The sequence below is a fragment of the Hypomesus transpacificus genome, unplaced genomic scaffold (genome assembly GCF_021917145.1).
Source record: "Hypomesus transpacificus isolate Combined female unplaced genomic scaffold, fHypTra1 scaffold_116, whole genome shotgun sequence".
Classification (NCBI taxonomy): domain Eukaryota; kingdom Metazoa; phylum Chordata; class Actinopteri; order Osmeriformes; family Osmeridae; genus Hypomesus; species Hypomesus transpacificus.
The window spans coordinates 565,847-579,150 of record NW_025813700.1 but is presented as its reverse complement, the minus strand read 5'-3'; the positions used below and the strand labels follow the sequence as shown (position 1 = coordinate 579,150).

General features: G+C 45.9%; 2 protein-coding genes across 4 annotated transcripts; both read left to right on the top strand.

The window, feature by feature from the left end:
* Window positions 1-57: 57 nt before the first annotated feature.
* On the top strand, window positions 58-5,141 carry mtmr2 (myotubularin related protein 2). 2 transcript variants are annotated; one of them, XM_047050470.1, is made up of 16 exons: window positions 58-448; window positions 700-802; window positions 921-944; window positions 1,027-1,090; window positions 1,168-1,262; window positions 1,383-1,487; window positions 1,600-1,704; window positions 1,811-1,894; window positions 2,012-2,161; window positions 2,491-2,679; window positions 2,837-3,022; window positions 3,128-3,334; window positions 3,592-3,684; window positions 3,777-3,890; window positions 4,002-4,178; window positions 4,633-5,141. In XM_047050470.1, exons 1-16 carry the CDS (start codon window positions 369-371, stop codon window positions 4,795-4,797), a joined length of 1,941 nt encoding a protein of 646 aa, XP_046906426.1. In that variant the 5' UTR covers window positions 58-368; the 3' UTR covers window positions 4,798-5,141. The 2 variants fall into 2 exon arrangements, with proteins under 2 accessions (XP_046906426.1, XP_046906427.1); XM_047050471.1 differs by lacking the exon at window positions 921-944.
* A 1,565-nt stretch (window positions 5,142-6,706) lies between these two features.
* On the top strand, window positions 6,707-12,190 carry fam76b (family with sequence similarity 76 member B). 2 transcript variants are annotated; one of them, XM_047050500.1, is made up of 10 exons: window positions 6,707-7,230; window positions 7,859-7,923; window positions 8,124-8,178; window positions 8,310-8,465; window positions 8,582-8,766; window positions 8,925-8,975; window positions 9,270-9,347; window positions 9,742-9,877; window positions 9,970-10,071; window positions 10,184-12,190. In XM_047050500.1, exons 1-10 carry the CDS (start codon window positions 7,144-7,146, stop codon window positions 10,271-10,273), a joined length of 1,005 nt encoding a protein of 334 aa, XP_046906456.1. In that variant the 5' UTR covers window positions 6,707-7,143; the 3' UTR covers window positions 10,274-12,190. The 2 variants fall into 2 exon arrangements, with proteins under 2 accessions (XP_046906456.1, XP_046906457.1); XM_047050501.1 differs by having other exon boundaries at window positions 6,734-7,230; window positions 9,745-9,877.
* Window positions 12,191-13,304: the final 1,114 nt, after the last annotated feature.

Genomic DNA, 13,304 nt, shown 5'->3' with positions numbered 1-13,304 from the left:
GGAATTCGTTCTCTTTACCATTGTGTGGATATTCACCTGTGTATAAGTAAAAGGTTTTACACTTATTTTAATGCGTATGAACTTAATATTGACTTTGGAAAATTATGAAAATGCAAAGTAACGGTTGAGGAACGACGCATAAAGTAAGCGACAGAGGGCGCTATCCAGTAACAACACAGCCCAAACCACTCCCTTTCATTATTAGTGAGGAACTCTGGGAAAACATGGCTGCTTCCTGCACTTACCGCATATTTAATTTCCACAAACCCGTAGGACAGAATTAATAAACCTGCTTTCTGTGATCTTGTCATTCCCCGAACAAAACTTGTATTTATACAATCACGTCAAAACGTTGTCAATAGCTAGCCATGGAGAAAAGAGGCAGCGTCGACAGTCTTGGCTCTAAACAATCTTCTTCGAGACAACCAAGTGTAGATTCATTGTCCAGGTAGGGCACGGCTTAATTCTGCATTATCTTTGGACTACTTTACTAGCTCATTAGAAGGTAGCGTGCTAGCTAACAACACTAACTCGTCTGCCTAGCACTCTGCGGGATAATAATTCGACTCTTAAAGTTATCTAGCTAGATAAATGACACATATGATGAAACAGACATCCATCCACAGACTTGTACAAGCAGTAGCTACGTGATGCAAGGTGTTGTCACGTTACTGACTCGTCAATGTTCTTTGTTGACAGCACCTCAACCTCTCGTTCAGATCGGTCCTCTCAAACCAAGCCTCCTTCTTCGGCAATGTCTTCAGACTCGGTCTCCACTGCAGAGTTTTCCCCAGAGTTGCGGGTGGGTAGCATCAGGATAGTAACACACTAGACATGTAGCTGGAGCCACAACACAATACTGTCCGTTTTAAAATGTGATGAAGCAGTTCTAAGGCTTGCATACCTCTTGATCTCTTTAGGGAAAGCCCATAGCTGTTGCAAAGGTATGTAACTCATTCTCCTTTTGAACGAGATCGATGGCTCATTCATAAAATCCGAGTGTGATATTTCAACTCTGTTTTATAGGTTCTCAGGGATGCAAGTAAAGAGGAACCACAGTTACTGCCAAAAGAGACTGTACAACACATGAGTAGGTGGTTGGGTCTTAACAGTTTACTGGTGTGCTGCTAAAACGTCGAATGTATTATTCATTGCTCTTATCTACAGCCAAAGACGTCACCTACATCTGCCCTTTCATTGGAGCACTGAGGGGAATGCTGACTGTTACCAACTATAGACTATTCTTCAAATGCATGGATAGGGTACGTTTGTTTGACCACGGTTGACTTTCTCCAGGCACGTTCGACAGCGTGAATTCACATGCACGATCAATTTTCCGAAGCACGTCCCTTATCTTCTCTGTCGTCCCCCTTGGAGCTTAGGAGCCAGCGTTTCTGCTCGACCTGCCCCTAGGAGTAGTGAGCCGTGTGGAAAAGATCGGCGGTGCTTCGAGTCGTGGTGAGGTCTCCTACGGACTGGTCTGCAAGGTGAGTCCCAGCTCTGGGAATGAAACACGTTTTGGTCTGCTCCAGTTTACTGTTTGGTTGAAAGAGTTTGAAATCTAACGGCAGGCTTTCATCCCCCCCCACCCCTGCTCAGGATCTTCGAAATCTGCGGTTTGCGCACAAGCAGACGGAAGACTCGCTCAGGAAGTCCATTTTTGAGGTCCTGATGAAATTTGCCTTTCCTGTTTCCAATGGACTGGTGAGTGAGTCTCAAGAAGTCTCTGCCAATCTGTTGCCATGAGGGCATATCTGGCATCCAAACCCACCAACCCGCTAAGTTACTCTCATCCCCTCTGTTCCACCAGCCAATATTTGCCTTTGAGTACGGACAAGTCTTTCCAGAAAACGGCTGGAAGGTGTATGATGCCCAATCGGAATACAAGAGACAAGTGCGTCAGATCTAAACCAATCGAAGATGACCTTACTGCAGTTCAGACGTACGCTAGTGAAGTGGTCTTGATGGTTACTGACATGGAAGAGTGTGTGTGTGTGTGTTCTGCGGCCAGGGTTTGCCTAACGAGAGCTGGAGGATGACCAAAGTGAACGATCACTACGAGGTGTGCGACACGTACCCGTCGACCCTGGTGGTCCCGGTCAACATCCCCGACGAGGAGCTGAAGAGGGTGTCCGCCTTCCGAGCCAAGGGCCGCATCCCTGTAAGCTCCCCTCGCGACCGAACCTAACCTCACCCCAATCCTCACCCTCCTCTTGGTGTACAGGGAGTCAGATGGCTGAGCGGTTAGGGAATCAGACTAGTAATCTGAAGGTTGGCAGATCGATTCCCGGCCGTGCCAAATGACTTTTTCTCCTTGGGCAAGGCACTTCACCCTACTTGCCTCGTGGGGAATGTCCCTGTACTTACTGAAAGTCGCTCTGGATAAGAGCGTCTGCTAAATGACTGAATGTAAATGTACTGCGACCCTCCCCCCCCCCCCACACAGTATGAGGTATTGTCTTAGCGAAGCGTCTGTGGTGCCGCGCGCAGGTTCTGTCCTGGATCCACCCGGAGACCCAGGCCACGGTGACCCGCTGCAGCCAGCCCATGGTGGGCGTCAACGGCAAGCGCAGCAAAGAGGACGAGAAGTACCTCCAGGCCATCATGGACGCCAACGCTCAGTCCCACAAGCTCTTCATCTTCGACGCCAGGCCCAGCGTCAACGCAGCTGCTAACAAGGCGAGCGCGCATCTGCTGCAATGTACCGTAGTTCCTCTCACGGATTGGTTTTGCTGCGTAAACCACTACTTCACTGGACTTTTTTGAAACAGTTATATTATTAATAAATAGATCTTTTTGTTTTTCTAATAATAATTTGATTGTCTGTTTGCCTCAGATGAAAGGGGGTGGGTATGAGAGTGAGGACGCCTATCAGAATGCCGAGCTGGTCTTCTTGGACATCCATAACATCCATGTAATGCGCGAGTCACTACGCAAGCTTAAGGAGGTGGTTTACCCCAATATCGAGGAATCCCATTGGCTCTCCAACCTCGAGTCCACTCATTGGCTGGAGCATATCAAGGTGAGGATATCCTCCCAACGAGAACATGCATACCACGGGATTAAAGTGCGCTCCAGGTGACGCGGAGCCAGCCGGTGTTGACCCGTGTGTTTTTGCCCTGCGTAGCTGATCCTCGCAGGGGCACTGCGTATCGCCGACAAGGTGGAGTCTGGGAAGACCTCGGTGGTGGTGCACTGCAGCGACGGCTGGGACCGCACGGCCCAGCTCACCTCTCTGGCCATGCTGATGCTGGACGGACACTACCGCACCATCCGGGGCTTCCAGGTGCTGCTGGAGAAGGAGTGGCTGAGCTTCGGACACCGTTTCCAGCTGGTAAACACACCTTCTCTGCCCCCCCCCCCCCCCCCCCCCACCCCAGACCATGGATGTTCCACACACTCCATACACCAACCCGCAACCGGTAGAATGGCTGCTACGAATGACCAGAAACATTTGGATGGTTTCCCAATCTCTGTGAATCTGCCATGGTTCCTGGCAGCTTCAAACTTCCTGTTTTTTTGTTGTTGCTGTTAAGCCACTCTAGTCACATGATTTCCTGGGCTTTTCCTCCCCTCTTTCTCTCCTCGTAGAGGCTGGGCCACGGGGACAAGAACCACACAGATGCAGACCGCTCTCCTGTGTTCCTCCAGTTCATCGACTGCGTGTGGCAGATGACGCGGCAGGTGCGCAACAGCAGGGGGCGCTAATGTGTCATCGACCTCTTATCCTGTGCTGTCACCCACGGGTTGTAATTTCCCCTTTTTGCTGTCTGAAGTTCCCCGCAGCTTTCGAGTTCAACGAGTACTTCCTGGTCACCATCCTAGACCACCTGTACAGCTGCCTGTTTGGGACATTCCTGTGCAACAGTGAACAGCAGAGGGCCAAAGAGGTGTGCAGTTTGGCAGTGTAACTGCCCCTAATGTATTTTCTCATTTGTACACAAATCGGAACTTTATGATTCAAAGTTAGCAACGTACATTCCATCGTTTTGTTTTGGCAGGAAATTCCCAAGAAGACTGTGTCTCTGTGGTCGTACATCAACAGCCAGCTGGAGGATTTCACCAACCCTCTGTACGTGAACTACTCCAACCACGTGCTGTTCCCTGTGGTCAGCATGCGCCACCTGGAGCTCTGGGTGGGCTACTACATCCGCTGGAACCCTCGCATGAGGCCACAGGTCAGCAGAAACGACCACGTTATCGTCCAAGGACAGAGGTCTTCAACCTTGGTCCTCAGGGACCCCCTGTCCTGCACGTTTTTGATGTTTCCCTGCTCCAACACACCTGACTCAAATGAATGCGTCGTTATCTAGTTAGGCAGAAGCCTGTTAACGACCATCCATTTGAATCGGTTGTTTTGGAGCAGAGAAACATCTAAAACGTGCAGGACAGGGGGTCCCTGAGGACCAGGGTTGAAGACCTTTGTCCTAGGAGGAACGATGATAAGAGTAGTCTTACACTTACTACTAGCCGTAATTGTGTGGTAGGAATCAACAGTTCAGACCGAAATGCCCTCTTCTCGATAATTGATCCTGGGTTGATTGATCCTGGGTTGATTGATCCTGGGTTGATTGATTCTGGGTTGAGTTTTTGTTGAGTCTCAGTGTTTATCTCCCGGTCCCCTTGTTTCAGGAGCCCGTGCACCAGCGATACAAGGAGCTCCTTGCCAAGCGGGCGGAGCTTCAGAAGAGGGTGGAGGAGCTGCAGCGAGAAGTGACCAATCGCTCGGCCTCCTCTTCTTCCGAGAGGGCGGGGTCTCCAACCCGCTCCATCACTCCAGTGCAGACCTTCGTTTGACACGAGTGAACCAGCGGATGGTGGGTGGTAGAGTACCTTAAAGGTAGGGGGTCCCATTACAAGATGGTGCCAGATTCACAACCAGTAGACCGCACTGTAGAAGGTCTGTCTGGTTTGGTTTGTGTTTAGGATAAAACACTGCTATAGGAATCCATCACCAAATGTCTGTCGAATCAGAGTTTTGGCTAGGCTGCATCTCTCTGCTGCTCCCAAAGCTGGGTTCTAGAAGGGTCTGCAGCACATAGAGCTGTCTGTCTGTCTCAGACCACCTCACTATAGCCATACTCTACTGCACTGACCCCCTATGGGGGCCACAAAGATGACATGCAAACTTAGTACTATTAGAAAAATGAAACAAGCACTCTCAAACACCAAGTATGCTTTTCAGCAAATATGCCTTTCTGCTTTTTCAGTATTCATGCATTTGTTTATTTAAAGTTAGGGACACTAATAGATAGTTGGAAGTTCAAGACTATATTGAAACAGTCATTCCTTTTGTTATGACGAGTCATGTTAGCCACCAAGCATTAAAACGTACGCTAAGATTTTAAGTTTGTGTCTACTTAACGTATCTGTAACAAATGTTGTTTTGAGGTCACTTGAAGTGACTTGACCAAAAATGGCTCTAGAAAATGCTGGATTCTTTCCTTTTTACCTGATGGTGTGAAGGCTTTTAGAATACTGCTTATTTTCTTTACTAATAGATTTTGCAAAGCCTTGGTTTAGGATTCTTTACATATTATTTTTTTGTAATTGTCCTTTTGGCCTTACTTGAAAATGTATACTCGAGCACTAACATAAATATATAACTAACTCAAATGCAAGGGAGAAAGAAATGTGATTAACGTTTGCTGATCTGGTGCAAGGATTTGTTAATGTGGTGTAGATTGTGTTAAAGGGTAGTAGTATGAATGTACTCGGAAAACATTGCCTTGTTTTGTTCATACATATGTTGTCTGGAATTGTTACATTTTAGACTGTCCAACATTTTTGACTACAGTGTGCTTTTTAGGAGTTTTTAAACGGTTGTTTGATAAGTGCTACTTACTTTGTAATCCTTCAGTTGAATGTTTATTGGGACTTCTATTGATGCACTAGAACAAGCAGCCTATTTAGACAGATACTAAATACTACAAAACAAGGTATTCATGGGTTGTTTGGAGACTCACAAACAGCATGCCTGCCTTGTACAAAACGAATGCAAAACACTGGTGGGATGTCTTTTTTGTGTGTTAATTGAAACATGATGATATGGACAAAAATCACATTTCAACACAGATGGCAAAATCCTTTCTAGTTGATTTGTGTTGTTAGGTAGACATGCTGTGTGTCCAAATGTGTGTGGAGTCTCTGCATGTCTTAATCAAATTCTAAACAGGATGCTTGATGAGTTGGTCGTTGTCTTCCAATTTTATTCACTTAAATCTTCCTGTGTCTCTCACTAATTTATCGTTTCTCAACAAACTGGTCTGGCCATCTGCAGAATAATTTTGTCAAAGACTATTTGACTATACTACTATCTATATTCTTTAGATTTCTAAATGTTTATCAGTTATGTTTCCATTTATTTTGTAGGATTGTGTTAGATGCAGCTAGATTAAATATTATGTTCAGTCCATATTGTTAAACATGTATATTGATATACAGATATACATATATGTGTAAACCCCAGCATAATTATGTCACTGATCCATCGTAGTCTACCACACTACACCATATAAAAATATTAAAATAACATATCCTGTATTGATTTTTCCATTTCCTATTTCAAAGTTGATTTTAACATATTTAATCATTAACAGAGTCACATAATAAAAAAATAAAAAAAGCTTTAGAAATGCACCCCTGTTGATTGGCTGAGACGTTCGTCTACTCCCTTGTTTCAAATGTTCATCCCGCGCACGGATGAGACGTCATGACTGGCTATTCTCTTTCTTTTGTAGTTGTTACCCACATCCGTTCCGAATGACGACGACGCTGATCCAAAAAGAAAGGGAAAACAGCTAGCTAACTGAAGCTGGCTAAGAACAGTGTTAAAACTCAATTCAAATCACAACCTTTGTGGTATTTTACTAATTCTATACCAACATTTATGACTGTTCATGTGAAACAACTTTGGTTATTGAGCTAGCAGGAAGCAGTGATATGCATTGGATAGATTTAGCTGTTTATTTACCGTTAGCCTAGCTATCATAGCTTGCTAGCCAGCCACAGAGCGTATGCTACCCAGCTAACTTAGCAAGCTACCAAAGACATTGTATTGACTAGGTGACTAACGACAGTCAGCTAGCAACCCAAGCTAGCTAGTTCATTTGTTCTTTTATTCGTGGTTTTCTCCCGGTAATAATGGCAACATCGGCCCTGTACGCCTGCACGAAGTGTAACCAGCGGTATCCTTTCGAAGAACTGTCGCAGGGACAGCAACTGTGCAAGGTTGGGAAGTGTGTGTGTGTGGGTGCTTACACCAACCAACTAGCCCTTAGATATCTTGCCAAAAATCGGGCAAAATGAATGGCAACGTAGCATGCTATGTGGCTTAACAGGCGTATGCGTGGCTGCTACAGCTCTCTGTAGTACAGATGTGGAAATCCATATTTGCGTGAGGCTAGCTAGCTAACGTTAGCTAGAATCGGCCAATTGGCGTACACACGATGAAATTGTCAGCCAACATTACATTATGTAACATCTTGATCCTTTCAGCCTAGACACGCAAATGGCAGGCTAAACCTTGGTGGATAATGACATTGAACAGTGGACAGTTGCCTTGCCTGGATGATTCTAATGGCATTGATCTTTTCTATGTCCCTTGTTTAATTAAAGGCCAATAGACAATAACTGTATAGACCGTAACGTCATTGTTGGTATGGTAGTTGTTGGAGTAGAGTCAAAAACTGCCACTCCTAAGAAATTACATGTCCAATCATTTCTGTGTGTATATACAAATTACAACATTGACCAAAGTTTATTGTTCATGTTTTGTCTAAAACTTGCCATTAAAAGTAAGCAGAAGTGAAACTTTATGAATCACGTTAACACTCGTTTGTTTTTTGTGTAAATATAGGAGTGCCGTATTGCCCATCCCATTGTGAAGTGTACATACTGCAGGTCTGAGTTTCAGCAAGAGAGGTATGAGATTTCTGGTGAACATTATATTGCCAAAACACAACATTTGAATATCTAATGACTTACGATAGCTACAGGTCTACTTTGATTTTCCATGCTGTTATTTAACTTTAAAGGCATAGCCTCATGTATTTTACATTAGTGAAACATTTATTTTGTGGATGATGTGCGAAAGTAAGCATCTGTACATTTTCCTTCTCCAGCAAAACAAACACGATTTGCAAGAAATGTGCCCAGAACGTAAAGCAGTTTGGGACGGTAATTCTCTTTTCAAATTTCCGTCTACAAAGCCTTTTTTTTTTTTTTTTTTACTATAACTAACAAAATCCCATGACGTCACACACGGAGATCCCTAACTCCGTTTTCCCTCCATATCTTTTCTCTTGTAGCCCAAACCCTGCCAGTACTGTAACATCATTGCGGCGTTCATCGGGACAAAGTGCCAGCGCTGTACCAACTCAGAGAAGAAATATGGCCCTCCGCAGACCTGTGAGCAGTGCAAACAGCAGTGCGCCTTTGACCGCAAGGAGGAGGGAAGGAGAAAGGTACGCACACGCAATTCGCTGTTTTTGTTATTTTTTTGTATGATTACATATTAACATCAAGCTTTTGTTTCCGCCTGTCCTCTCTCCACCTCTGGTTCCCCCCCATCCTGGCCCAGGTGGACGGTAAGCTGCTGTGCTGGCTCTGCACACTGTCGTACCGCCGGGTCCTGCAGAAGACCAAGGAGCAGAGGAAGGGCTTCAGCTCCAACTCGTCCTCGCTCAACGAGAAGGACCACCACTCCAGGCAGCACCATCACCATCACCACCACCACCAACACAGACACAGCGGCTCCCACCACAAGTAGGCCCGGCCGCCTGCTCTCTCTTAAACGCCATTTGCGAGGCCTTCGTCGGGTCTTTGACTCTGGGTTTCTCCCTCTTGTGTAACCTAGCGGAGGGATACATCCCCCATGCGGTTGTGGGGTTTCAGTTTGTGTGTTTGTCTCCCTTGTGGAACAGACTCAGCGGGAGCCTCAGTCCAGAGCAGGAGCAGGGACTGTGGAAGCAGAGGTGAGACTCTCTCTCTCTCTCTGTCTCTCTCTCTGTGTCTCTCTCTCTGTCTCTCTCTCTCTCTCTGTCTCTCTCTCTGTCTCTCACTATCTCTCTCTCCCTCTCCCCCTCCTCACCTTTTCCTGCTCCCTGTTGATCGTTACATAGCACCTATTTGGAATGTTTGGAGGTACAGTTACGTAAGCCCCACAGGGCACTCGGGGACATGGGCAGGCGCCGTTTGAGTCTCCGTGTCTAAAGTTGTCGCTCCCTGTTGATTCTCCCCCCCCCCCCTCCCTCCCCTCCCATTCTCAGCCATAAATCCTCTTCAATCCAGAAGGAGACTCCAAAGAAGAAACCAAAACTGGAGATGAAGCCATCCAATGGGGACAGGTATGGGACGGTGGTCAATTCACCGCACGCACGGTTCAAGTCAGGCCACGCTGCCTACACTCTTGTCACACCAGTGTGCGATGTCCACGACGAGTTGGTTGCCTTTTTGTATTTGCCTTTGCTGTTTCGTTGAAGAGCGTCAATGCTTCTTTTCTTTTCCGCCTTTCTGGCGGCCGTACCAAATCAGCCGCCGTTTGTTGAAACCGGGGCTCTCCTTTTCATCACGGTCCGAACGGCAGCTTTTCTGGGCAGCGCGACTAGAATGCACAGCCCTTTAACAGATTCGCGTCCATGTGACATGTAGGTCGCCCTGGCCTGAGGTGACACAAGGCGGCCCTTGTGCTCGTTCTCCCACCCTAACAACATGCATCCCTGCCTCTCTCTCTCACATCAGTAGTTCCATCACCCAATCCATGGATTCGGGCGGAACAGACAACTTTATCCTCATCAGTCAGCTGAAGGAGGAAGTGATGTCGTTAAAGAGACTCTTACAGCAGAGGGATCAGACCATTCTGGAGAAGGACCGGAAGGTAAAGCACACGCGCAGAACCGATGAGACGGCTTTACACCCCCCCCCAAAAAACCTCCTTGCCTCATTGATTCCTATGCCTTTCCCCCATAGCTCACCGAGCTGAAGGCAGACTTCCAGTACCAGGAGTCCAACATGAGGGTCAAGATGAACAACATGGAGAAGGCACACAAAGAGGCCATGGAACTGTTACAGGTGAGAGAGAAAAAAAACCCCGCAAGGTAGAAATGCTAATTTAGTTTTCAAAAGCTCCACTCCCCCCGTCAACACGTTCACTCCCCCTTTTCGTGTCTTGTTTTCCCGCCAGGCTAAAAACCGAGAGCTGATGAAACAGGTGGCCGCGCTCTCGAAGGGCAAGAAGTTTGACAGGACAGGGAGTTCACTGCTGTTGCCCTAACAACAAGTCCCACCCGCAGTGGCTCTGAGGCTTCATTGTTTTAGCACTGTGAAGGTCTGATGCCGTACTCTACCCACCCCCCTTCTAGTCCCCATTCCACCGTTCCCTCAATTTATTGCCATCATGTTCAATTATGGTTTATCCGTCGCTAACGCAGCAACCATGCTGTACATGGAAACCTGTTTTCGTGTCGACCCGTTGATTTTCCCCCTCTTCCACCAAGGCTGTTTTTAGAGCCGGTTCGAAACCGGCGCCTAGTCTCGAACCTTCTTTGCATTTAAAAGGACCAGGCAAGGACAGCGGACTCCAAAACGGGCACTGTAGACCAGCCCTTAGTGGATCTAGAACTGTTTGTCAGTGGCTGCGGGCCAGATCATTGTGATCATGGCTTGATCAATCTCAAAATCGTCCCCTGCAGCCGCCATGTAGGGCATTCACAAAACAAACGTAAACAACAACAAAAAACGTTGTGGCTAGCGGGTGCCATCAAAGCCATCACACCACCCTTTTATCTGTTTATTGTAAACAGACAATGCAAACAAGGTCTGTAAAACTGGCTAGCAGCACATAGATTTCCCAGAACGGAGATGTACTCAGTGGAAAAGCAAATCGACGTCCTGCCACATTTTACTACCATAGCTCAAATACATAGGGCTATCCTAACCCTGCTGTGGAACCTTCCTACTGGGAGCATGTTCCCGATTGGTCGCAAAAAATGAGCGGGCACCAATTTGTAGTAGGTTTAGCTAGCTACCCATCAGCATGCTAGCAGCAGGTTAATGCTGCACAGGAAGGTTATGGTAAGAGGTTAGCCCTGTATTATAGTTTGCTCAACGGTAGCAAAATCTGATGCAGTAGCTTAAAATGGCAGAACGCCGGCACCAGCAATAGCCCAGGAGCAGAACTAGGTTTGCGTTGGTGGAAAAGGGGGGGGGGGGGTGTTGGAGGACACTGGAGATGTTGGACGTGTTCTCTGTTTGTCAGGTGATTTTTTTGTCTCTGGGTGTGACTTTGGAATTAATAGAGGAGGGAACACCCTCATATTTACACTGCCCGGGGGGGGGGGGAACGACATGGTCTGCTTCTTATCTGTCGCAGAAAACATCACGGTTCCGCTCCATCCCGACGGATGTCATGCAATTTATTTATTCAATTGTGTTTCTTTCAATTTACTATTATGTTTACTCGCCACATACTCAGAGAGAACATCCTCCCACATTTTGGGGATTTTACAATTCGTGTATAATATTAAGTTCTATTTTTCTATATGGACATGATTCTGGAAGAAGCCTCCTCTCCATTGGAGGCCCCTTCTCAACTTTAATATGTATGCAACTGTCGAAAGGGTGACCATGACCACAGCGTTGCTGGCCAGCAGGCAGAGAAGTCCAAAACCAACCAATGAGAACACAGGAGATCTTTTGAAAAAAAAAACAACCAATGAGAACACGGGAGATCTTTTGAAATCGTGTTTTGTAGAAAGACTTGGATCCCTGGCTGCTCTCTTTCTCACTGTGTGGCGGCTGTCGCTTTGCTGTTTCTCCGTAGTGGAACGATTGTAATAATGCATGACTTACTGCCATATACAGGTTGGCATTGTGGTCTCATGTACTGTAATGTACTTTTAGACTTTTTCTCCCACCCTTTTAAATAGTTTTTTAAGAATCACATGTAAAGGTATTACAGGGGTCAGCCTAATGTATTTAAAATGTATTGCTTGTGTCGGTTTTAGTGCGTGTTTGTAAGGTAAGGCTGGTTGACGATAAACACATGTAGAATATGCTTTTTAAAGAGACATCTTACACTTTACAGCTCTTTGGACCTTAAGAGCTGGTTTCATACTGTGGTGTACAAGATCACTTTTGTACTTTTTCCAAACCCAATGTTTGAAAAATATTAAATATGGTTGAAAAGGTTCTCTCGTGTGTGTTTTTGTTGTGTCATTGGGAAGTTCTGCAAAGGCCTTTTCCCTCCTTGTTTATTTTCCGTGGCAGTCTCCAGATAAGCCTTTAGGTGGCACTAATCGTACTTTCCAACGTCAAGTAAAACCGTGAGTCTCACATGACTGATTCAGGATTTGTTGCATTTCTCAATGTTTCTCACAGTTTTGAAGTCATTCACGTTATTATAGTCCTGATAAAAAGGGTTATCTCTTCTGTGTAAAGCATATTATCTGGAAGTCATTCCATTTGATATGCACAAAGAAATCAAATCAATGGGTGATGGATCAAACCGTTTAGCCCAGGCAGAGATAACGTTCTATTTGAGCCCATTGGGTTGTTATGTTGAGAGAAGTCAGCAGTCAAGAATGTAGATCAATGCAGATGGAACCTTGGGTCAACGCTTGGAGGTTTGACTCCCAAGCGTCAAATCTCCTTTGTTTTGTGTTGATGGTATCTTTACCCTTCATTCTTTTGCTCTCTACACACAATATATTGGTCTGAAAGAATAATCTGGATAATTCAAGGCAATTTGAGTTTATTGTGCGAGAGCAACCCATCCATACCAAATGACAGTGAACAACAATACATTGGAATGGAAGGAAAAGGAATTCATGTAATCAGTTTGACAGAGCTCTAAAGTGATGTAACGCTCTTAAGATGGGGTGAACGTCCAAGGGCCAGAGTGGGTGTGGCGGCCTGTCTGCTGAGAGGTTGACGACCAGACATCTGCTCTGATTCAGTGTTGCGTTCAACCTACAGTAGCGTCGTTGTAGACCCAGCTGATAGGAGCATTGATCTGGACAAAATAAACAGCAAGATCACTTAGTATTATTTCAAAGGGGATGGTTGTCAGCTCCAAACAAGCAATGCCATGTTTACAATAAGATGCACTATAGAAGCACACGTTTGACTGAAGTACAAGACTGCCAACAGGTAGCGTGTTGACACCCTGCTTTGGAAATTTTCAGAGTAAAAGAAACTACCCATGTCAGGTTGTTGAGTAATTCACTGGTGTTACATTTAGTCATTTGGCAGACACTCTTGTCCAGAGCGACTTAGAGTAAGTACAGGGTCATTCCCCCCGAGGC